The sequence below is a fragment of the Cherax quadricarinatus genome, chromosome 67 (genome assembly GCF_038502225.1).
Source record: "Cherax quadricarinatus isolate ZL_2023a chromosome 67, ASM3850222v1, whole genome shotgun sequence".
Taxonomy (NCBI): Eukaryota; Metazoa; Arthropoda; class Malacostraca; order Decapoda; family Parastacidae; genus Cherax; species Cherax quadricarinatus.
The window spans coordinates 20709501-20735312 of record NC_091358.1 but is presented as its reverse complement, the minus strand read 5'-3'; the positions used below and the strand labels follow the sequence as shown (position 1 = coordinate 20735312).

Below are 25812 nucleotides of genomic sequence, written 5' to 3'. Positions count from 1 at the left end.
AGGAAGAGTACTAAAACCACAAGGTAGAGTACTAAAACCACAAGGTAGAGTACTAACACTACAAGGTAGAGTACTAAAACCACAAGGTAGAGTACTAAAACCACAAGGTAGAGTACTAAAACCACAAGGTAGAGTACTAACACTACAAGGTAGAGCACTAAAACCACAAGGTAGAGTACTAAAACCACAAGGTAGAGTACTAACACTACAAGGAAGAATACTAAAACCACAAGGTAGAGTACTAAAACCACAAGGTAGAGTACTAACACTACAAGGTAGAGTACTAAAACCACAAGGTAGAGTACTAAAACCACAAGGTAGAGTACTAAAACCACAAGGTAGAGTACTAAAACCACAAGGTAGAGTACTAAAACCACAAGTTAGAGTACTAAAACAACAAGGTAGAGTACTAACACTACAAGGTAGAGTACTAAAACCACAAGGTAGAGTACTAAAACCACAAGGTAGAGTACTAAAACCACAAGGTAGAGTACTAAAACCACAAGGTAGAGTACTAAAACCACAAGGTAGAGTACTAAAACCACAAGGTAGAGTACTAACACTACAAGGTAGAGTACTAAAACCACAAGGTAGAGTACTAAAACCACAAGGTAGAGTACTAAAACCACAAGGTAGAGTACTAAAACCACAAGGTAGAGTACTAAAACCACAAGGTAGAGTACTAAAACCACAAGGTAGAGTACTAAAACCACAAGGTAGAGTACTAAAACCACAAGGTAGAGTACTAAAACCACAAGGTAGAGTACTAAAACCACAAGGTAGAGTACTAAAACCACAAGGTAGAGTACTAAAACCACAAGGTAGAGTACTAAAACCACAAGGTAGAGTACTAAAACCACAAGGTAGAGTACTAAAACCACAAGGTAGAGTACTAAAACCACAAGGTAGAGTACTAAAACCACAAGGTAGAGTACTAAAACCACAAGGTAGAGTACTAAAACCACAAGGTAGAGTACTAAAACCACAAGGTAGAGTACTAAAACCACAAGGTAGAGTACTAAAACCACAAGGTAGAGTACTAAAACCACAAGGTAGAGTACTAACACTACAAGGTAGAGCACTAAAACCACAAGGTAGAGTACTAACACTACAAGGTAGAGCACTAAAACCACAAGGTAGAGTACTAAAACCACAAGGTAGAGTACTAACACTACAAGGTAGAGTACTAAAACCACAAGGTAGAGTACTAAAACCACAAGGTAGAGTACTAACACTACAAGGTAGAGTACTAAAACCACAAGGTAGAGTACTAACACTACAAGGTAGAGTACTAAAACCACAAGGTAGAGTACTAACACTACAAGGTAGAGTACTAAAACCACAAGGTAGAGTACTAAAACCACAAGGTAGAGTACTAAAACCACAAGGTAGAGTACTAAAACTACAAGGTAGAGTACTAAAACCACAAGGTAGAGTACTAAAACCACAAGGTAGAGTACTAAAACCACAAGGTAGAGTACTAACACTACAAGGTAGAGCACTAAAACCACAAGGTAGAGTACTAAAACCACAAGGTAGAGTACTAACACTACAAGGTAGAGTACTAAAACCACAAGGTAGAGTACTAAAACCACAAGGTAGAGTACTAAAACCACAAGGTAGAGTACTAAAACCACAAGGTAGAGTACTAACACTACAAGGTAGAGTACTAAAACCACAAGGTAGAGTACTAAAACCACAAGGTAGAGTACTAAAACCACAAGGTAGAGTACTAAAACCACAAGGTAGAGTACTAACACTACAAGGTAGAGTACTAAAACCACAAGGTAGAGTACTAAAACCACAAGGTAGAGTACTAAAACCACAAGGTAGAGTACTAAAACAACAAGGTAGAGTACTAAAACCACAAGGTAGAGTACTAAAACCACAAGGTAGAGTACTAAAACCACAAGGTAGAGCACTAAAACCACAAGGTAGAGTACTAAAACCACAAGGTAGAGTACTAAAACCACAAGGTAGAGTACTAAAACCACAAGGTAGAGTACTAAAACCACAAGGTAGAGTACTAAAACCACAAGGTAGAGTACTAAAACCACAAGGTAGAGTACTAAAACCACAAGGTAGAGTACTAAAACCACAAGGTAGAGCACTAAAACCACAAGGTAGAGTACTAAAACCACAAGGTAGAGTACTAAAACCACAAGGTAGAGTACTAAAACCACAAGGTAGAGTACTAAAACCACAAGGTAGAGCACTAAAACCACAAGGTAGAGTACTAAAACCACAAGGTAGAGTACTAAAACCACAAGGTAGAGTACTAAAACCACAAGGTAGAGTACTAAAACCACAAGGTAGAGTACTAACACTACAAGGTAGAGTACTAAAACCACAAGGTAGAGCACTAAAACCACAAGGTAGAGTACTAACACTACAAGGTAGAGCACTAAAACCACAAGGTAGAGTACTAACACTACAAGGTAGAGCACTAAAACCACAAGGTAGAGTACTAAAACCACAAGGTAGAGTACTAACACTACAAGGTAGAGCACTAAAACCACAAGGTAGAGTACTAAAACCACAAGGTAGAGTACTAACACTACAAGGTAGAGTACTAAAACCACAAGGTAGAGTACTAAAACCACAAGGTAGAGTACTAAAACCACAAGGTAGAGTACTAAAACCACAAGGTAGAGTACTAACACTACAAGGTAGAGTACTAAAACCACAAGGTAGAGTACTAAAACCACAAGGTAGAGTAGTAAAACCACAAGGTAGAGTACTAAAACCACAAGGTAGAGTACTAAAACCACAAGGTAGAGTACTAACACTACAAGGTAGAGTACTAAAACCACAAGGTAGAGTACTAACACTACAAGGTAGAGCACTAAAACCACAAGGTAGAGTACTAAAACCACAAGGTAGAGTACTAACACTACAAGGTAGAGCACTAAAACCACAAGGTAGAGTACTAAAACCACAAGGTAGAGTACTAACACTACAAGGTAGAGTACTAAAACCACAAGGTAGAGTACTAAAACCACAAGGTAGAGTACTAAAACCACAAGGTAGAGTACTAAAACCACAAGGTAGAGTACTAACACTACAAGGTAGAGTACTAAAACCACAAGGTAGAGTACTAAAACCACAAGGTAGAGTACTAAAACCACAAGGTAGAGTACTAAAACCACAAGGTAGAGTACTAAAACCACAAGGTAGAGTACTAAAACCACAAGGTAGAGTACTAAAACCACAAGGTAGAGTACACTAAAACCACAAGAGTACTAAAACCACAAGGTAGAGTACTAAAACCACAAGGTAGAGTACTAAAACCACAAGGTAGAGTACTAAAACCACAAGGTAGAGTACTAAAACCACAAGGTAGAGTACTAGAGAGTACTAAAACCACAAGGTAGAGTACTAAAACCACAAGGTAGAGTACTAAAACCACAAGGTAGAGTACTAAAACCACAAGGTAGAGTACTAACACTAAAAGGTAGAGTACTAAAACCACAAGGTACTAAAACCACAAGGTAGAGTACTAAAACCACAAGGTAGAGTACTAAAAAGACAAGGTAGAGTACTAACACTACAAGGTAGAGTACTAAAACCACAAGGTAGAGTACTAAAACCACAAGGTAGAGTACTAAAACCACAAGGTAGAGTACTAAAACCACAAGGTAGAGTACTAACACTACAAGGTAGAGTACTAAAACCACAAGGTAGAGTACTAACACTACAAGGTAGAGTACTAAAACCACAAGGTAGAGTACTAAAACCACAAGGTAGAGTACTAAAACCACAAGGTAGAGTACTAAAACCACAAGGTAGAGTACTAACACTACAAGGTAGAGTACTAAAACCACAAGGTAGAGTACTAAAACCACAAGGTAGAGTACTAAAACCACAAGGTAGAGTACTAAAACAAGGTAGAGTACTAAAACCACAAGGTAAGCACTAAAACCACAAGGTAGAGTACTAAAACCACAAGGTAGAGTACTAACACTACAAGGTAGAGTACTAAAACCACAAGGTAGAGTACTAAAACCACAAGGTAGAGTACTAACACTACAAGGTAGAGTACTAAAACCACAAGGTAGAGTACTAAAACCACAAGGTAGAGTACTAAAACCACAAGGTAGAGTACTAAAACCACAAGGTAGAGTACTAACACTACAAGGTAGAGTACTAAAACCACAAGGTAGAGTACTAAAACCACAAGGTAGAGTACTAAAACCACAAGGTAGAGTACTAACACTACAAGGTAGAGTATTAAAACCACAAGGTAGAGTACTAAAACCACAAGGTAGAGCACTAAAACCACAAGGTAGAGTACTAAAACCACAAGGTAGAGTACTAACACTACAAGGTAGAGTACTAAAACCACAAGATAGAGTAGAGTAAAACCACAAGGTAGAGTACTAAAACCACAAGGTAGAGTACTAACACTACAAGGTAGAGTACTAAAACCACAAGGTAGAGTACTAAAACCACAAGGTAGAGTACTAACACTACAAGGTAGAGTACTAAAACCACAAGGCAGAGTACTAACACTACAAGGTAGAGTACTAACACTACAAGGTAGAGTACTAAAACCACAAGGTAGAGCACTAAAACCACAAGGTAGAGTACTAAAACCACAAGGTAGAGTACTAACACTACAAGGTAGAGTACTAAAACCACAAGGTAGAGTACTAAAACCACAAGGTAGAGTACTAAAACCACAAGGTAGAGTACTAAAACCACAAGGTAGAGTACTAAAACCACAAGGTAGAGTACTAACACTACAAGGTAGAGTACTAAAACCACAAGGTAGAGTACTAAAACCACAAGGTAGAGCACTAAAACCACAAGGTTGAGTACTAAAACCACAAGGTAGAGTACTAACACTACAAGGTAGAGTACTAAAACCACAAGGTAGAGTACTAACACTACAAGGTAGAGTACTAAAACCACAAGGTAGAGTACTAAAACCACAAGGTAGAGTACTAACACTACAAGGTAGAGTACTAAAACCACAAGGTAGAGTACTAAAACCACAAGGTAGAGTACTAAAACCACAAGGTAGAGTACTAACACTACAAGGTAGAGTACTAAAACCACAAGGTAGAGTACTAACACTACAAGGTAGAGTACTAACACTACAAGGTAGAGTACTAAAACCACAAGGTAGAGCACTAAAACCACAAGGTAGAGTACTAAAACCACAAGGTAGAGTACTAACACTACAAGGTAGAGTACTAAAACCACAAGGTAGAGTACTAAAACCACAAGGTAGAGTACTAAAACCATAAGGTAGAGTACTAAAACCACAAGGTAGAGTACTAACACTACAAGGTAGAGTACTAAAACCACAAGGTAGAGTACTAAAACCACAAGGTAGAGTACTAACACTACAAGGTAGAGTACTAAAACCACAAGGTAGAGTACTAAAACCACAAGGTAGAGTACTAAAACCACAAGGTAGAGTAGTAAAACCACAAGGTAGAGTACTAACACTACAAGGTAGAGTACTAAAACCACAAGGTAGCGTACTAAAACCACAAGGTAGAGTACTAAAACCACAAGGTAGAGTATTAAAATCACAAGGTAGAGTACTAAAACCACAAGGTAGAGTACTAAAACCACAAGGTAGAGTACTAAAACCACAAGGTAGAGTACTAAAACCACAAGGTAGAGTACTAATACCACAAGGTAGAGTACTAACACTACAAGGTAGAGTATTAAAATCACAAGGTAGAGTACTAAAACCACAAGGTAGAGTACTAAAACCACAAGGTAGAGTACTAAAACCACAAGGTAGAGTACTAAAACCACAAGGTAGAGTATTAAAATCACAAGGTAGAGTACTAAAACCACAAGGTAGAGTACTAAAAGTACAAGGTAGAGTATTAAAATCACAAGGTAGAGTACTAAAACCACAAGGTAGAGTACTAAAACCACAAGGTAGAGTATTAAAATCACAAGTTAGAGTACTAAAACCACAAGGTAGAGTACTAAAAGTACAAGGTAGAGTATTAAAATCACAAGGTAGAGTACTAAAACCACAAGGTAGAGTACTAACACTACAAGGTAGAGTACTAAAATCACAAGGTAGAGTACTAAAACCACAAGGTAGAGTACTAAAACCACAAGGTAGAGTACTCAAACCACAAGGCAGAGTACTCAAACCACAAGGTAGAGTACTCAAACCACAAGGTAGAGTACTAACACTACAAGGTAGAGTACTAAAATCAAAAGGTAGAGTACTAATACCACAAGGTAGAGTACTAAAACCACAAGGTAGAGTACTAAAATCACAAGGTAGAGTACTAAAACCACAAGGTAGAGTACTAAAACCACAAGGTAGAGTACTAACACTACAAGGTAGAGTACTAAAACCACAAGGTAGAGTACTAAAATCACAAGGTAGAGTACTAACACTACAAGGTAGAGTACTAAAATCAAAAGGTAGAGAACTAAAACCACAAGGTAGAGTACTAAAACCACAAGGTAGAGTACTAAAATCACAAGGTAGAGTACTAAAACCACAAGGTAGAGTACTAAAATCACAAGGTAGAGTACTAAAATCAAAAGGTAGAGTACTAAAATCACAAGGTAGAGTACTAACACTACAAGTTAGAGTACTAACACTACAAGTTAGAGTACTAACACTACAAGGTACAGTACTAACACTACAAGTTAGAGTACTAACACTACAAGTTAGAGTACTAACACTACAAGCTAGAGTACTAAAACCACAAGGCAGAGTACTAACACTACAAGGTAGAGTACCAACACTATAAGTTAGAGTACTAACACTACAAGTTACAGTACTAACACTACAAGGTAGAGTACTAACACTACAAGTTAGAGTACTAACACTACAAGTTACAGTACTAACACTACAAGGTAGAGTACTAACACTACAAGTTAGAGTACTAACACTACAAGGCAGAGTACTAACACTACAAGTTAGAGTACTAACACTACAAGTTACAGTACTAACACTACAAGGTAGAGTACTAACACTACAAGTTACAGTACTAACACTACAAGGTAGAGTACTAACACTACAAGTTAGAGTACTAACACTACAAGTTAGAGTACTAACACTACAAGTTACAGTACCAACACTACAAGGTAGAGTACTAACACTACAAGTTACAGTACTAACACTACAAGGTAGAGTACTAACACTACAAGTTACAGTACTAACACTACAAGGCAGAGTACTAACACTACAAGTTAGAGTACTAACACTACAAGGTAGAGTATTAACACTACAAGTTAGAGTACTAACACTACAAGTTAGAGTACTAACACTACAAGTTACAATACCAACACTACAAGGTAGAGTATTAACGAGGCAAAGTACTAACAGAGTAGAGTACTAACAGAGTAGAGTATTAACAAGGTACAGCACTAACAAGGTGCAGAACTAACAAGGCAGAATATTAACAAGGCAGAGTACTAACACTGCAGAATACTAACAAGGCAGAGTACTAAAAAAGCTGAATACTAACAAGGTAGAGTATTAACAAGGAAGAGTACTAACAAGGTAGAGTACTAACAAAGCAGAGTACTAACAAGGTAGAGTACTAAAAAGATAGAGCGGTAACAAAGTAGAGTACTAACAAGGTAGAGTACCAACAAGGTGGAGTACTAACAAGGTAGAGTACCAACAAGGTGGAGTACTAACAAGGTAGAGTACTAACAATGTAGAGTACTAACAAGGTGGAGTACTAACAAGGTGGGGTACTAACAAGGTAGAGTAGTAACAAGGTAGAGCACTAACAAAGTAGAGTACTAACAAGATAGAGTACTAACAGGGTAGAGTACTAACAAGGTAGAGTACTAACAGGGTAGAGTACTAACAAGGTAGAGAACTTACAAGGTAGAGTACTAACAAGGTAGAGTACTAACAAGGTAGAGTACTAACAAGGTAGAGTACTAACAAGGTAGAGCACTAACAAGGTAGAGTACTAACAAGGTAGATCATATACGAGTTAGAGTACTAACAAAGTAGAGTACTAACAAAGCAGAGTACTAACAAAGTAGAGTACTAACAAGGTAGAGTACTAACAAGGTAGAGTACTAACAAGGTAGAGCACATACAAGGTAGAGTACTAACAAGGTAGAGCACATACAAGGTAGAGTACTAACAAGGAAGAGTACTAACAAGGTAGAGTACTAACAAGGTAGAGCACATACAAGGTAGAGTACTAACAAGGTAGAGGACATACAATGTAGAGTACTAACAAGGTAGAGTACTAACAAGGTAGATTACATACAAGGTAGAGTACTAACAAGGTAGAGTACTAACAGGGTAGAGCACATACAATGTAGAGTACTAACAAGGTAGAGTACTAACAAGGTAGATTACATACAAGGTAGAGTACTAACAAGGTAGAGTACTAACAAGGTAGAGCACATACAAGGTAGAGTACTAACAAGGTAGAGTACTAACAAGGTAGATTACATACAAGGTAGAGTACTAACAAGGTAGAGTACTAACAAGGTAGAGTGCTAACAAGGTAGAGTGCTAACAAGGTAGAGTACTAACAAAGTAGAGTACTAACAAGGTAGAGCACATACAAGGTAGACCACATACAAAGTAGAGTACTAACAAGGAAGAGTACTAACAAGGTAGATTACTAACAAGGTAGATTACTAACAAGGTAGAGTACTAACAAGGTAGAGTACTAACAATGTAGAGCACTAACAAGGTAGAGCACATACAAAGTAGAGTACTAACAAGGTAGAGCACTAACAATGTAGAGTACTAACAACGTAGAGTACTAACAAGGTAGAGTACTAACAAGGTAGACCACTAACAAGGTAGAGCACATACAAAGTAGAGTACTAACAAGGTAGAGTACTAACAAGGTAAAGCACTAACAAGGTAGAGTACTAACAAGGTAGAGTACTAACAAGGTAGAGCACATACAAGGTAGAGCACATACAAGGTAGAGTACTAACAAGGTAGAGTACTAACAAGGTAGAGCACTAACAAGGTAGAGTACTAACAAGGTAGAGCACATACAAGGTAGAGTACTAACAAGGTAGAGTACTAACAAGGTAGAGTACTAACAAGGTAGAGTACTAACAAGGTAGAGTACTAACAAGGTAGAGCACATACAAGGTAGAGTACTAACAAGTTAGAGTACTAACAAGGTAGAGTACTAACAAGGTAGAGTAATAATGCGGTAGAGTACTAACAAGGTAGAGCACATACAAGGTAGAGTACTAACAAGTTAGAGTACTAACAAGGTAGAGCACTAACAAGGTAGAGTACTAACACGGTAGAGTACTAAGGTAGAGCACATACAAGGTAGAGTACTAACAAGGTAGAGTACTAACAAGGTAGAGCACATACAAGGTAGAGTACTAACACGGTAGAGTACTAACAAGGTAGAGCACATACAAGGTAGAGTACTAACACAGTAGAGTACTAACAAGGTAGAGCACATACAAGGTAGAGTACTAACACAGTAGAGTACTAACAAGGTAGAGCACATACAAGGTAGAGTACTAACACAGTAGAGTACTAACAAGGTAGAGTACTAACACAGTAGAGTACTAACAAGGTAGAGTACTAACACGGTAGAGTACTAACAAGGTAGAGCACATACAAGGTAGAGTACTAACAAGGTAGAGTACTAACAAGGTAGAGTACTAACAAGGTAGAGCACATACAAGGTAGAGTACTAACAAGGTAGAGTACTAACACGGTAGAGTACTTACACTAAAGGCTCGTGCAGGTACATCAACAATCTCATATTCATGGTCAGTCTTCTCCTGTTAAAAAAAGTATTATTATTATTATTATTATTATTATTATTATTATTATCATCAGGTGTAGTAGAATTGTATGTTTATCTACTATACGATCATCATTAAGGCTGGTTAGTTAATGGGGTTTAAAGTCTATCTACTACACCAGGGTCATTAAGACTGGCTGGTTAGTTAATGGGGTTTAAAGTCTATCTACTACACCAGGGTCATTAAGACTGGCTGGTTAGTTAATGGGGTTTAAAGTCTATCTACTACACCAGGGTCATTAAGACTGGCTGGTTAGTTAATGGGGTTTAAAGTCTATCTACTACACCAGGGTCATTAAGACTGGCTGGATGGTTAATGTGGTTTAAAGTCTATCTACTACATTAGGGTTATTAAGACTGGTTCGTTAGTTAGTGGGGTTAAATGTCTATACAGTATACTAAACGAGGGTCATTAAGACTGGTTGGTTGGTTAATTAGGTTCAAAATCTATCTACTATACAAGGGTTATTATGACTGGTTGGGTGGTTAATGGGATTTAAAGTTTATCTACTACATGGGGGTCATTAAGACTGGCTGGATGGTTAATTGGGTTTAAAGTCTATCTACTACAAGAGGGTCATTAAGGCTGCAGGTCACCTGTACACCACCAGTCAACAATACTTTAATACTTGAAATACTGATTAATGTAAACTATTAGTGTATATAATCAACAGAAACAGTTGGTCCTGTGGCTTACACACTAACCTGGAGTTTTACTACTCACTTGGAATGGGTTCTAAGCCCAGCTGTAACCTGGTTTCTTTCCAATAATATTTTTACTTTTTCATGAGTTCTGAGCGTACAGGAGGCTCCACTTTACAATACAGTGGACCCCCGCATAACGATTACCTCCGAATGCGACCAATTATGTAAGTGTATTTATGTAAGTGCGTTTGTACATGTATGTTTGGGGGTCTGAAATGGACTAATCTACTTCACAATATTCCTTATGGGAACAAATTCGGTCAGTACTGGCACCTGAACATACTTCTGGAGTGAAAAAATATCGTTAACCGGGGGTCCACTGTACTTCTCTTTACAGTGTTTCACTAATTCAATGGTTTTTAATTATAGACATTCTTCATTTTTTCAGGCTTGCTACATTAACCCATAAACGGTCCAAAAGTATATATACGTTTTTTCAACATTTGAAAGTATGTGAAAAAAGTAGATCTTCTTTTTGTTTTTCTACATTTGAAAATGTGTAAAAAAACTTTGATCTACTTTTTTTTTGTTATATTTGAAAATATGTAAAAAAACTTAGATCTACTTTTGTAGCACTACACATGTGAACGTAGATCTGCTTGGACCGTTTACGGGTTAAATATATTCACCACTCACTATAAGCTAAGGATGAAAATATTTTACGGTAAGTAATGTGTGTGTGCTCTATATGCATTTTCTTGGTCTAGCTCTATTGCTCACCTAGTATATGATAGTGTAAATATGTTTTCAGACTTTTATATGCACTTTTTGGGACTAGCTTTAATGCTCAATATATGATAGTTTAAACATGTTATCAGGCTTTTATAAGCATTTGAAAGTGAAGAAAAAGGTTATGTTTCACTATATAGGAATTTTTTGCTTTACAGCAGTAGCCCAGAAGCTAACCTGCAGTATAAACAGGAACCATCCGTATTTAAGTGTTTATGCACCTTGAGAAGAGAGAAGTGTAGAGAGAGAGAGATTTGGGGAGATGTTAAGCGAGTGTGTAGGAAGTTGGGTACTAAGTGAGAGAGTAATCATGGTAGGGGACCTGAATGCTAAAATGGGAGAAGCAGTTATAGAGGATGTGGTAGGTAAGTTTGGGGTGCCAGGTGTAAATGGTAATGGGGCCTTTGATTGAACTTTGTATAGGAAGGGGTTTGGTAATTGGTAATACATATTTTAAGAAAAGAAGGATAAGTATACAAGATAAGATATAGGGCATAATGACAGTGGTTTGTTGGACTATGTATTGGTAGAAAAAAGACTGTTAGGTAGACTTCAGGATGTGCATGTGTATAGAGGGGACACAGATATATAAATCACTTTTTACTGCAGCTACAGTGAGAATAAAAGGTTTACCTGAGGTTTACCTGGAGAGGGTTTTGGGGGTCAACACCCCTGTAGCTTGGTCTGAGACCAGGCCTCACGGTGGATCAGGAGTAGATGGGATACAAGGAGAATGGTATCAGTATTTAAGAGAGAGGCGAAGGTTTATAAACTAGAGGAGGAGGCAATTAGGGCACTGAGGTTGAAGAGTTATGAGTAAGGTTTAAGAATGTAGTGTTAGAGTGTTCAGCAGAAGTTTGTGGTTACAGGAAAGTGGGTGTGGGAGGGAAGAAGAGTGATCGGTGGAATGATGTAAGAGAGAAAAAGTTAACATATGAGAGGTTTTTATGAAGTAGAAGTGATACAAGGAGAGAGGAGTATATAGAGAGAAAGAGGTTAAGAGAGAGAGGTGAATGAATATAAAAGGAGAGCAAATGAGTGAGTTGGTGAAATGCTATCAACAATTTTGTTAAGAATAAAAAAAGTTGAGGAGTGACATTAATAAGTTGGGAAAGAATGGCAGGATTTAACAGTTTAAAATAGAGGTATTGGGAATATGGAGGGAATATTTTTAGGAACTGTTAAATGTTGATGAAGATAGGGAAGCTTTGATTTCGTGCATTGGGCAGGGAGGTATAACATCTTGTAGGAGTGAGGAAGAGCCAGTTGTGAGTGTGGGGAAAGTGTGTGATGATGTGGGTAGAATGAAAGGGGGTAAAGTGGCTGAGAGTGATGGGATAAAGACAGAAATGTTAAAACAGGTGGGGATGGTTGGTGCTTTTATTTAATAGATGTATGGAAGAGGGTAAGGTACCTAGGATTTGCCAAGAGCATACATAGTTCCTTTGCATATTTTTTACTGCCTACTGCGAGAAGATTATACAGTATTAGAATTTATGCAATAACAAGTCTAAATTAGGTGCTATATTGACATATAATCTAGTCTTAATAGTTTATTATATTTCATTATTATTTTAGCATTAAAGTTTTTTTTTAGTTTTTACGCTTTATTTGAACACTATTTATTAACTCAAACTTTGTCCAATCATCCCCTTATTACAGATATTACTATTACCACTGATAATTCATCTACAATTCATTATAATCTAAATATTTACCAGTTAACTGTCTATAGCCCCACCTTGCTATTGTTAACCTAAATGCTGAATGCTTACATCGACCCAGATCTAAATCTATATACTCTATGACTCACGAAATCGTAATGACACGATTGCAAACAAACCATACCACGAATCTTATTGTGGCTAGCTGGTCCAGTGGCTAACGTGATGGTCTGGGGTTTTGAGACTCTCTGACCGCGGGTTCAAATCCCGCCCGTGGTATGGTTTCTATATACAGTGGACCCCCGGTTAACGATATTTTTTCACTCCATAAGTATGTTCAGGTGCCAGTACTGACTGAATTTATTCCCATAAGGAATATTGTGAAGTAGATTAGTCCATTTCAGACCCCCAAACATACACGTACAAACGCACTTACATAAATACACTTACATAATTGGTCGCATTCGGAGGTAATCGTTATGCGGGGGTCCACTGTACTCTAAATACCAACTAACAATCAACTGAAAGCAACTGTCTTTACTACACAAAAACACAAGCCAGTACTGTCCTCAGCAATGCCAGAAATATTACAGTTTTTAACTACAGCACTCTGATGATCTCCTGGCACTCCTAGATTCCTTGAAGACAACCTTCACCTCTATTATTCTTGCTTAAACCTAGCTTATGCAAGACACAATAGACATCTACACACTACCAGGATACATAGCAGTCCACAACTGCAAGCCAGAACAAATGGGGGGAGGTATTGCCATCTATTATTCAAATGAACCATTATGTTGTAACAGCACATGCTTCAGTGATGAATATAGTGAATATATATTTGCCAACAAGTCTGTTAATAACCTTAAGGCTGCCATTACAGTTGGTGCTACATACAAGATGCAACATACTAATATCCCAAATTTTAGTAAGAAACTACAAATTCTGATAACAAACAAATGAACAAGCACCACCTACTACTTGCAGGAGACCTAACAGATGACCAACATGTATCCGATTTCATTAATAGTATGAACAATTCACTACTCATACCAGTTATAACAAAACCAACAAGACTAATTGAGATGAGTGCAACCATAATTGACCATATGTGGACAAATATACTAGATCCCCTTAAATCAGGGATAATCGCAGACAACACTACTGACCACTAAACCACCTTCCTCCTAACAAATATTTCTCAGCAACCAGTGGAATATAGTAAGATCTCATTTCGACTCCATGATGAGGCATCAGTAAGTAACTTCACTGCAGCGTTAAGCACAGTTGACTGGCCTACAGAATTTTCCAGTGTCAATGGTATCGATGAATGGATAGACATATTTCTAAACAAAATACATAGATTGTACAACAAACATTGTCCAATAAAAACTAAACAGATCACTAATAAACGAGGTTACCCATGGCTTACAAACAACATTCTAAGATCCACAGATAAGAAACGACAATATGAAATTTAATACTGACGGGGCTTCATAACTAAAGAATTTATTCAACACTATACATCAGTCTTTACCAAACTAATAAAGTCCAAGCAACTGTACTAGATTCACTGAAACTAGATTCACTGTACTAGATTCACTGAAATGAGAGGAGATATAAAAAAAATCTGGATAACACTCTCTCAGATCCTGGGCACCCAAGAGCTGAACAAAACTGAAGATACTGTTCTAACCGAACCAAACAAACTAGAGCTCCAGCCTATTGAAACAGCTTATAAGATAAATGATTTCTTCTCAACCATAGGATCAAGTCTCGCCAGTAAAATTTCAAGCACCAATACCTGAGCAAGTGATTACATAGATGCAAACTTCCTAACATCCCTCTATCTTGCTTCAACCAACTGAAGTCACCCTGATTATTAAGTTACTAAAATACAAACCAGGAAATCTAGCTCAGGTCTCACCCTTAAAAGTTGTGCTGATGACACAACTTTCATCATCTCCCAACCAAATCCAGCATCACTCAACACTTAATATTGATAAAACCTTCCACATTATATTTGGGAGCAGAGCAAGTAATGTCCAGCTAAACATTATGACTAACAATACTTTTATTGCTCCAGCTAAACATTGTGACTAACAATACTTTTATTGCTCCAGCTAAACATTGTGACTAACAATACTTTTATTGCTCCAGCTAAACATTATGACTAACAATACTTTTATTGCTCCAGCTAAACATTATGACTAACAATACTTTTATTGCTCCAGCTAAACATTATGACTAACAATACTTTTATTGCTCCAGCTAAACATTATGACTAACAATACTTTTATTGCTCCAGCTAAACATTATGACTAACAATACTTTTATTGCTCCAGCTAAACATTATGACTAACAATACTTTTATTGCTCCAGCTAAACATTATGACTAACAATACTTTTATTGCTCCAGCTAAACATTATGACTAACAATACTTTTATTGCTCAACATAATGAATGAAAATTTCTGGGTCTGCAACTTGAACTTCAACTCCCATATCCAACACACAACAAGAAAAAAGTGTCAAAAACAGCTGGCATCCTCTCACAGATATGTTATTATGTATCACAAACATTATAATATTCACTGATCTACCCCTACTTCACCTACACTGTTTGTGCCTGGGGATCCACAACAACAACTCACCTTAAGCCAATAATAACTCAACAAAAAGCTGCAGTGTGAATGATCACACAGTCCACTGCTAGACAACATTCTCCCACTTTTCATAGACCTAAACCTACTCACTATACAAAACATTCGCTCTTACTACTGTGGATCCTACATTTACAAAACAATAAATTCTAATATTAATCCCGACCTGAAACACTCGAGAGTTGCAACAGGACACAGACATAATACTAGGCACAAAAATCTCTATGACACTCCCTGTGTCTGGGTAAAGCTCTAAAAATTCAATGTGCAAAAAAGAACCCAAAACCTGGAACTCTCTGCCATAAATCTCCAGAGCCACTGTCTCCGCCAGCATCTTCAAAACTACCACTAAAAAACATCTCTCCCTAACATATCTCAACATCAGCTAAGTATGTAAAAACTATACAGCAGGACCCCGCCTTACAGTGTTTTGCCTTACGGCGTTCCTCTTAATACAGCAGTTTCAAATTATGACCAAAATTTGTTACACAGCGAGTGGTCTTTCAAATACGGTGTACCCCACCCGGTTTGTTTACATTCTCCGTGAGGACATCTATTATGTCTGGAAACTTTTCCAAAATTTCAAGTGTTTTGAAGTTATTGCATATTTTATGTTTATTATTATTATTATTATTATTATCACACTGGCCGATTCCCACCAAGGCAGGGTGGCCCGAAAAAGAAAAACTTTCACCATCATTCACTCCATCACTGTCTTGCCAGAAGGGTGCTTTACACTACAGTTTTTAAACTGCAACATTAACACCCCTCCTGTGTACTCTGATAATTATACTTTTATGTACCTGCACCTAAATATACTTACACATTGTGCTGGCATGCAGGTACACATTAAAATCACTAAGGGTCTCTCTTCTGATAATGCCATAGTAATACTACGTAATAATAATCACTCTTGGGCACATTAAATGTCTTATTTTATGTTGATATAGACATTTTCATTAATCCATCTATGATATTTTCTTCAAAATTATATAAGAAATATGTTACATAGCATATAAACATGATACATACACCCACAGAATAAAAACTGATATAAATATGATACGTATTTGTTTACAAAGTGGCTTTATAGGAGCGTTGGAAGAATTATGTTTTCTCTAGTCAAACACTGGGGGATAACTGTAGAAAAATATTCCTTTCGCATGCCTTCACTCTATATATAGCAATTCACGACCCTTGTGGGTTTAGTGCTTCTTTTTTATTGTGATAATAATAATATCATTCACTCTAAATATAGTGTGTTGCACGAGAATGAGGGTGTTGTTGTTTGTTTATTCTGTACTAACTTGTACAACTTGTACACAATGTAAGAGTATGTGTATTGTGAGGTAATTATTATAATAAAAAAAATACTGTGAGGTAAAAGTTTTACAAACTCTTACAAATATATGTGAATGAACTAAAAGTAGATGTGGAAAATTTTTTGATTTTCCGAAGCTATAGCGCCTAATAGGTGTTTAATGTGTCGATATGAGGCAAAAATGTATTTGACAATAGGATAGAACCAAGAGTTCCCTTTGCGCATGCGCGGATGTGCGGGGGTATAGGTCGAACTGGGGCACAGGGAGGCGGGAGTGTTTTGAATGTAGTGAGGAGGCTGGGAAAGCATGGAACCAGGAAATTGGCGTTCACGGCGGCCTAAGGATTAATATGGGCCTCACTTCATAATAGGAAGTGTCGTAACTGTTCCTGGTGAAGAGTGAGGGAACGTGATTTACGGGACCACCGTAAAAAGGTGGTAAAATTAGTGAATAATGGTTCGACCGGGTGTGACTGGTGCGCGGCCATGGTGTGTGTCCAGGGGAAATACCTGTGTGTTAATCCTCACTCATCGGCCTCAGATCTTAATGGAGTGAACTCTAATGTGTATAATAATTATGAGACGTTAAATCGTCTTGTGAATGGTAATGTAATCAGTGATAATAACATTGAGTTAAGAGAATGCAGGATGTGAAATAGATCGCCCTGCTCCGAGTGAACGCGTGATTCTCGTACCGAGGATACCTGGAGTTTACCTGGAGAGAGTTCCGGGGGTCAACGCCCCCGCGGCCCGGTCTGAGACCAGGCCTCCTGGTGGATCAGAGCCTGATCAACCAGGCTGTTGCTGCTGGCTGCACGCAAACCAACATACGAGCCACAGCCCAGCTGATCCGGAACTGACTTTAGGTGCTTGTCCAGTGCCAGCTTGAAGACTGCCAGGGGTCTGTTGGTAATCCCCCTTATGTGTGCTGGGAGGCAGTTGAACAGTCTCGGGCCCCTGACACTTATTGTATGGTCTCTTAACGTGCTAGTGACACCCCTGCTTTTCATTGGGGGGATGGTGCATCGTCTGCCAAGTCTTTTGCTTTCGTAGTGGGTGATTTTCGTGTGCAAGTTCGGTACTAGTCCCTCTAGGATTTTCCAGGTGTATATAATCATGTATCTCTCCCTCCTGCGTTCCAGGGAATACAGGTTTAGGAACCTCAAGCGCTCCCAATAATTGAGGTGTTTTATCTCCGTTATGCGCGCCGTGAAAGTTCTCTGTACATTTTCTATGTTGGCAATTTCACCTGCCTTGAAAGGTGCTGTTAGTGTGCAGCAATATTCCAGCCTAGATAGAACAAGTGACCTGAAGAGTGTCATCATGGGCTTGGCCTCCCTAGTTTTGAAGGTTCTCATTATCCATCCTGTCATTTTTCTAGCAGATGCGATTGATACAATGTTATGGTCCTTGAAGGTGAGATCCTCCGACATGATCACTCCCAGGTCTTTGACGTTGGTGTTTCGCTCTATTTTGTGGCCAGAATTTGTTTTGTACTCTGATGAAGATTTAATTTCCTCATGTTTACCATATCTGAGTAATTGAAATTTCTCATCGTTGAACTTCATATTGTTTTCTGCAGCCCACTGAAAGATTTGGTTGATGTCTGCCTGGAGCTTTGCAGTGTCTGCAATGGAAGACACTGTCATGCAGATTCGGGTGTCATCTGCAAAGGAAGACACGGTGCTGTGGCTGACATCCTTGTCTATGTCGGATATAAGGATGAGGAACAAGATGGGAGCGAGTACTGTGCCTTGTGGAACAGAGCTTTTCACCGTAGCTGCCTCGGACTTTACTCTGTTGACGACTACTCTCTGTGTTCTGTTAGTGAGGAAATTATAGATCCATCGACCGACTTTTCCTGTTATTCCTTTAGCACGCATTTTGTGCGCTATTACGCCATGGTCACACTTGTCGAAGGCTTTTGCAAAGTCTGTATATATTACATCTGCATTCTTTTTGTCTTCTAGTGCATTTAGGACCTTGTCGTAGTGGTCCAATAGTTGAGACAGACAGGAGCGACCTGTTCTAAACCCATGTTGCCCTGGGTTGTGTAACTGATGGGTTTCTAGATGCGTGGTGATCTTGCTTCTTAGGACCCTTTCAAAGATTTTTATGATATGGGATGTTAGTGCTATTGGTCTGTAGTTCTTTGCTGTTGCTTTACTGCCCCCTTTGTGGAGTGGGGCTATGTCTGTTGTTTTTAGTAACTGTGGGACGACCCCCGTGTCCATGCTCCCTCTCCATAGGATGGAAAAGGCTCGTGATAGGGGCTTCTTGCAGTTCTTGATGAACACAGAGTTCCATGAGTCTGGCCCTGGGGCAGAGTGCATGGGCATGTCATTTATCGCCTGTTCGAAGTCATTTGGCGTCAGGATAACATCGGATAGGCTTGTGTTAATCAAATTTTGTGGCTCTCTCATAAAAAATTCATTTTAATCTTCGACTCTCAGTCTGGTTAGCGGCTTGCTAAAAACTGAGTCATATTGGGACTTGAGTAGCTCACTCATTTCCTTGTTGTCATCTGTGTAGGACCCATCTTGTTTAAGTAGGGGCCCAATACTGGACGTTGTTCTCGATTTTGATTTGGCATAGGAGAAGAAATACTTTGGGTTTCTTTCGATTTCATTTATGGCTTTTAGTTCTTCCCGCGATTCCTGACTCCTAAGCTTTATGGAATCACGACTTCTAAACCGGGACAAACCGATGGATACCTCGTCCTGCTGGAATAAGAACCGTGTCGGTGTAGCAGGACATCCAAATGAGATGGTGAATGGAGGGAATAAGGAGTATCAATCACCCACAGTTAAGTAACCCTTCTAGTTATAGCAGACTGATACTGGCCAGTTAGGTATGTTGTAATTGGATAGGTTATGGGTGATCCAGCTACATCAAGTGACCACCAGAGAATATCTGGTAAGTGGTGAGATTATGTACAAGTGTTTTCCTTGATGGATATATCCATGTGTAACCTACCCCACCCCCCTTCATTCAGTTAAACTAATATAATCTATACAGTCCACAATTAATTAGTAGCACCGTACTTGTGGGTGCTATCCAATCCATACTGGTCTCGGATAGATATGGATAAGATTGTGAGGTCGAAGGAACCACTTGCCGTGACCAGGGGTGGTTAAGTTTTCTCACATGTCTACACGGGGTGACTACGGTAAACAATATCGTTGTTGTCTCCCAAGGAGATTACTCGTATGCATGTAATGTTGAGGTACGTACAAGTAATCACTCCTAGAAAATTTTCCATATCTGCCCGCTGGTCCTTCCTGAACCGGATGCAATCAGTGAAAAAATTAATTGAATTAATTACTTAATAATTAAGTGACTGATTGAAGGAAGTGGGTATAGGGTACACAAGTTTAATCGATCATGTGGTGGATGATAATTAGCCCAATTAATTGCTAGCACATGTGTGGCTAGGATTTATACAAGAGTAAAGTGCAAGAATTACTCTTATAAGGCGCCTATTTAAGTTGTATAATCAGTACTTAATAATTCTCTAACCATGACTGGATCTAATGGAGTTAATGTGGCTGACAAGTCCGTGGATTTTAGAGTAATGAAAGCATCATTACAGGCTATTAAAGGCCATGTGACGAAGGCATTTGATTTAATGAATCAAAGAACCGTGAACCCTAATGAATTAAACTTATATTTAGATGCTTTAGAGAGTAGATTTGATTGGTACAAATTGTGGTTTAACCCTTTGAGGGTCGACAGGCCCTCTCCGAAACTCGTTCTCAGGGTCGGCCAAATTTAAAAAAAAAAAAAAATTATTTTCTCTTATGAAAAGATAGAGAATCTTTTCCCGATCATAACGACACCAAAAGTTTGAAATTTGATAGAAAACTTACGGAATTATGCTCTCGCAAAGTTAGCGGTCTCGGCGATGTTTACGGATCGGCGATTTTGCCCACTTTGAGCCCCATTTTCGGCCAATTTCACTGTACTAGTCGACAAAAAACATGAATATTTCGCTAGAACTCCATTTTTTCTATCGAATGGGTGCAAGAAACCACCCATTTATAAATTCAACTATCCAGTACAGTGGTCAGAATTTAGCAATTTTGCCAATTTCACACAAATTTCAAAAGATGCCAATTTCGGAATAGGGTCCAGAATAAACAAGAAAGACATTCCTGGCACTAAAATGACATTTCCTCTAGTCATTAGTCACGTCTCAAGGCCCCTCTTATATTCTTTTGCTTTCCACATTGAATTTTTATTCTCACAAAAAATATAAGATTTACTGTTATGCAGACTACTGCATTAGTGTAAAAAATGGTATAAATATTATTGGTGCACTTGTGAAAGAATATTAGACTCACCAGTTGACGTGTATTGCACGCTTGGCACGATTTGTTTACTTTTGAAGTTTGGTAAAAATCGAACATTTCTGCTACTTTGAGCTCAATTTCAAGGCACCTTTCATTGTAAAACCAGTCAAAATCATCTCAATTTCAGTAATATGTCTTCCATTCTATAAAATGAGACCAAGAAAACTAGAATACAACAATAAATACCATACGAAAATACACTGCAAAGTCGCTGATTTATTAAAAAAAAAATGGAAAAAGTTTTTTTTTTCTCATTATGCACTGTGTGCTGCAGGATTTTTTTTAGACTGTGCACACTGACCACATAGACCCATTCTTTCATATGAAGGCCTACCAGCTTTCTCCCACTAGATTTGAGGTCGCTAGAATTTATGAGTACTAGTACGTCAAAAACCCCTACGCGTAAGACGTACTAGTACGACGAAAACCCTCAAAGGGTTAAAGACTGTGAAAGATATCTGTTGGAGAATTGTGCAGATGGAATGGAAATGAATGTTTTAATTAATCAACATTACGAATTGGAAGAAAACCTGTCTTGTAAAAGTAAGGCTTTGAATAAATTAAAGGGTGTAAGCCAGGCATTGGATCAACCTATTAATGCAAAGGGTGGGTTTGCCAAAACCTCCAGAGTACGGTCTGGAGGAAATCAGGCTAGGTCGGCAGGAATTAATTGTTCAATTGCAGACCAGTCAGCCAAACAGTTCTAAGGATATAACACATAATGACTCTGAAGTATCTGTCAAGGCTCAAAAGGGAAAAATAATCCCAGTGGTAATAATCATAGTTAAGAGTTAAATAGGCACATATCAAGTGACAGGAATCAGTAATAGTGGTTCCTCACATCAAGGTAAGAGGAATAAGTACCTCAGTAAGGGTAACCCAGTTAATAAGAGGTCAGGCAAGGAAAGGAGAGACTGTCTCTTCTGCAAGGGTACTCATTTCACTAAAAATTGTAATGCCTATAATTCATGGGATATTAAAGTGGAAAGAATGAAAGAACTTGACAGATTTATCAGATGTCTAGACAATCATAATGTAAAGGATTGTCATACCAAATTGAACATTTGCTATCAATGCAACAAGAGAAGGCACCACACATTTATGTGCAGGGTTGTATAAGATTCTTATAATAATGGTGACAATAATGATAATGTTAATAACCCTGACACTACAGTGACTGATATAAAGGTTGCAGCTAATGGCAATAATGATGGCCTAGCTGAGGTAGCCTTGCCGGCGTTGGATGTAATAATTCAGGATAAAGGGCATAAATCCAAAAGCATGCGGCGTCACTCTCCTCAACACTGGTACGGGCCATGTAATATATGGCAAACTACCGCCTAGTAATAATGACTAGAGGAAGTAGTGAATACAGTCACGGTGTCTTGCTCATAAAAGGTCAACCCAGTACAAGTATTCTTCTATCGAGAATGATGTTGAACCAGTCTAATTTGTGGGAGCTGGACAGCATAGGGATTAATATAAATGAGGAAAGTCCAAATGATTCCTTTACTCAGGAACAATACCTGAAGGATGTTAAATGTGAATCTGGACATTACTGGATGCGACTTCCGTGGAAGCTCGACCATCCAGAATTATCTACTAATTATAGGATGGCGTATGGACAGTTAGAGGGCCCAGCTCTGCGAACTGAGCAAGACACCAAAATTGTTGACTGCTTATAAAGATATAATTAATAAACAGTTAAATAATAAATTGTTCTTACTTCAGGCGACGATAAATGCACACCTTAAGTGCACAGGTGGTCCACTGAGCGAAGTAATTGGGTAAATAACCTTATGTGGACAATTTCTGGGTGTGACGTCAACTGAAGAGGAACTAATGAGGATATGTGAAGGGGTTAATGAAATAATGCAGTAAGGTGCTGGGACTGACTTGGGACACTGAGAGAGACTTGTTATTGTTAAAGTCTCATAATTCCAGTATGCCCAATAAATTAATCCAGGGAGCATAGGCTTATGCCCCTGAGAGAATGGAACAGTAATTAGTCCATTTTGAGGGATCAATAAATATGGATGGCCATGGAGTTGAAGTGCCTATATGCAGTAATGTGCTGGGGCTGACTTGGGACACTGAGAGAGACTTGTTATTGTTAAAGTCTCATAATTCCAGTATGCCCAATAAATTAACCCAGAGAGCACAGGCTTAGTGTCACACCTTACAATAAGAGGGAAACTGTTAATACCAGAAGCATGGAGGCTTGAGTGTGCTTTGGATGGAGCCCTACCTGAGGAGTTAACAGGTGGAAAGAATTAATGGGTGATTATGTAAATACCAATGTTGGAGTTCCCAAGCCAGGTGGCCAGTGAAGATGGGAAAATTGTACTCCACATTATGTAAGTTGTCTAGCAACGACCTCCGTCCGGCCGCAGTGTGGAAAATTTTTTGATTTTCCGAAGCTATAGCGCCTAATAGGTGTTTAATGTGTCGATATGAGGCAAAAATGTATTTGACAATAGGATAGAACCAAGAGTTCCCTTTGCGCATGCGCAGATGTGCGGGGGTATAGGTCGAACTGGGGCACAGGGAGGCAGGAGTGTTTTGAATGTAGTGAGGAAGCTGGGAAAGCAGGGAACCAGGAAATTGGCGTTCGCAGCGGCCTAAGGATTAATATGGGCCTCACTTCATAATAGGAAGTGTCGTAACTGTTCCTGGTGAAGAGTGAGGGAACGTGATTTACGGGACCACCGTAAAAAGGTGGTAAAATTAGTGAATAATGGTTCGACCGGGTGTGACTGGTGCGCGGCCATGGTGTGTGTCCAGGGGAAATACTTGTGTGTTAATCCTCACTCATCGGCCTCAGATCTTAATGGAGTGAACTCTAATGTGTATAATAATTATGAGACGTTAAATCGTCTTGTGAATGGTAATGTAATCAGTGATAATAACATTGAGTTAAGAGAATGCGGGATGTGAAATAGATCGCCCTGCTCCGAGTGAACGTGTGATTCTCGTACCGAGGATAGTGAAGCTTTATGGAATCACGACTTCTAAACCGGGACAAACCGACGGATACCTCGTCCTGCTGGAATAAGAACCGTGTCGGTGTAGCAGGACATCGAAATGAGATGGTGAATGGAGGGAATAAGGAGTATCAATCACCCACAGTTAAGTAACCCTTCTAGTTATAGCAGACTGATACTGGCCAGTTAGGTATGTTGTAATTGGATAGGTTATGGGTGATCCAGCTACATCAAGTGACCACCAGAGAATATCTGGTAAGTGGTGAGATTATGTACAAGTGTTTTCCTTGATGGATATATCCATGTGTAACCTACCCCACCCCCCTTCATTCAGTTAAACTAATATAATCTATACAGTCCACAATTAATTAGTAGCACCGTACTTGTGGGTGCTATCCAATCCATACTGGTCTCGGATAGATATGGATAAGATTGTGAGGTCGAAGGAACCACTTGCCATGACCAGGGGTGGTTAAGTTTTCTCTGTCTACACGGGGTGACTACGGTAAACAATATCGTTCTTGTCTCCCAAGGAGATTACTCGTATGCATGTAATGTTGAGGTACGTACAAGTAATCACTCCTAGAAAATTTTCCATAGTAGACATGTATGAATCTGCGTTTTGCCAAGTCACTCCCACGCTCTGCTTTTGTTTACAATTCTCAGTGTAAATTATTCATTACTTCTCCCTTCATTTATGATGGCATCTAAAAGTAGTTGTTAGAAACGATTAAATTCAGTGAACAAGGTATGTTGATGGCAATAATATGGCTCTGGGCTGCAGTGTAGGTAGCCGGGAGGTGTAGCCCAGGCGGGCTACAAATAAATACTACTCACCTCTCATCCTACATTAAGACTACATATATTTTAAGGTAAATAATGAGAGTACTGTATGTGTATTTTATCTCTCTGGGCTGCTTTAAATATTATATATTAAGTATGAGAGGGGGAGCCAGTGCTACCTACACCTGGGCTACCTACACCTGGGCTACCTGCACCTGGGCTACCTGCACCTGGGCTACCTGCACCTGGGCTACCTACACCTGGGCTACCTGCACCTGTGCTACCTACACCTGGGCTACCTACACCTGGGCTACCTACACCTGGGATACCTGCACCTGGGCTACCTGCACCTGGGCTACCTGCACCTGGGCTACCTGCACCTGGGCTACCTACACCTGGGCTACCTACACCTGGGCTACCTACACCTGGGCTACCTACACCTGGGCTACCTACACCTGGGCTACCTGCACCTGGGCTACCTACACCTGGGCTACCTACACCTGGGCTACCTACACCTGGGCTACCTACACCTGGGCTACCTACACCTGGGCTACCTGCACCTGGGCTACCTACACCTGGGCTACCTGCACCTGGGCTACCTACACCTGGGCTACCTACACCTGGGCTACCTGCACCTGGGCTACCTACACCTGGGCTACCTACACCTGGGCTACCTATACCTGGGCTACCTACACCTGGGCTACCTATACCTGGGCTACCTACACCTGGGCTACCTACACCTGGGCTACCTACACCTGGGCTACCTACACCTGGGCTACCTACACCTGGGCTACCTACACCTGGGCTACCTACACCTGGGCTACCTACACCTGGGCTACCTACACCTGGGT

General features: G+C 39.3%; 1 protein-coding gene across 1 annotated transcript in view; it reads right to left on the bottom strand.

The window, feature by feature from the left end:
* Positions 1-25812, bottom strand: part of LOC128699688 (collagen alpha-1(XVII) chain) — a 129849-nt gene that overhangs the window by 55509 nt on the left and 48528 nt on the right. Inside the window, exon 7 of the mRNA XM_070099437.1 lies at positions 9685-9738. Coding sequence (XP_069955538.1) covers positions 9685-9738 — 54 coding nt within the window. The remainder of the gene's footprint in view (positions 1-9684; positions 9739-25812) is intronic.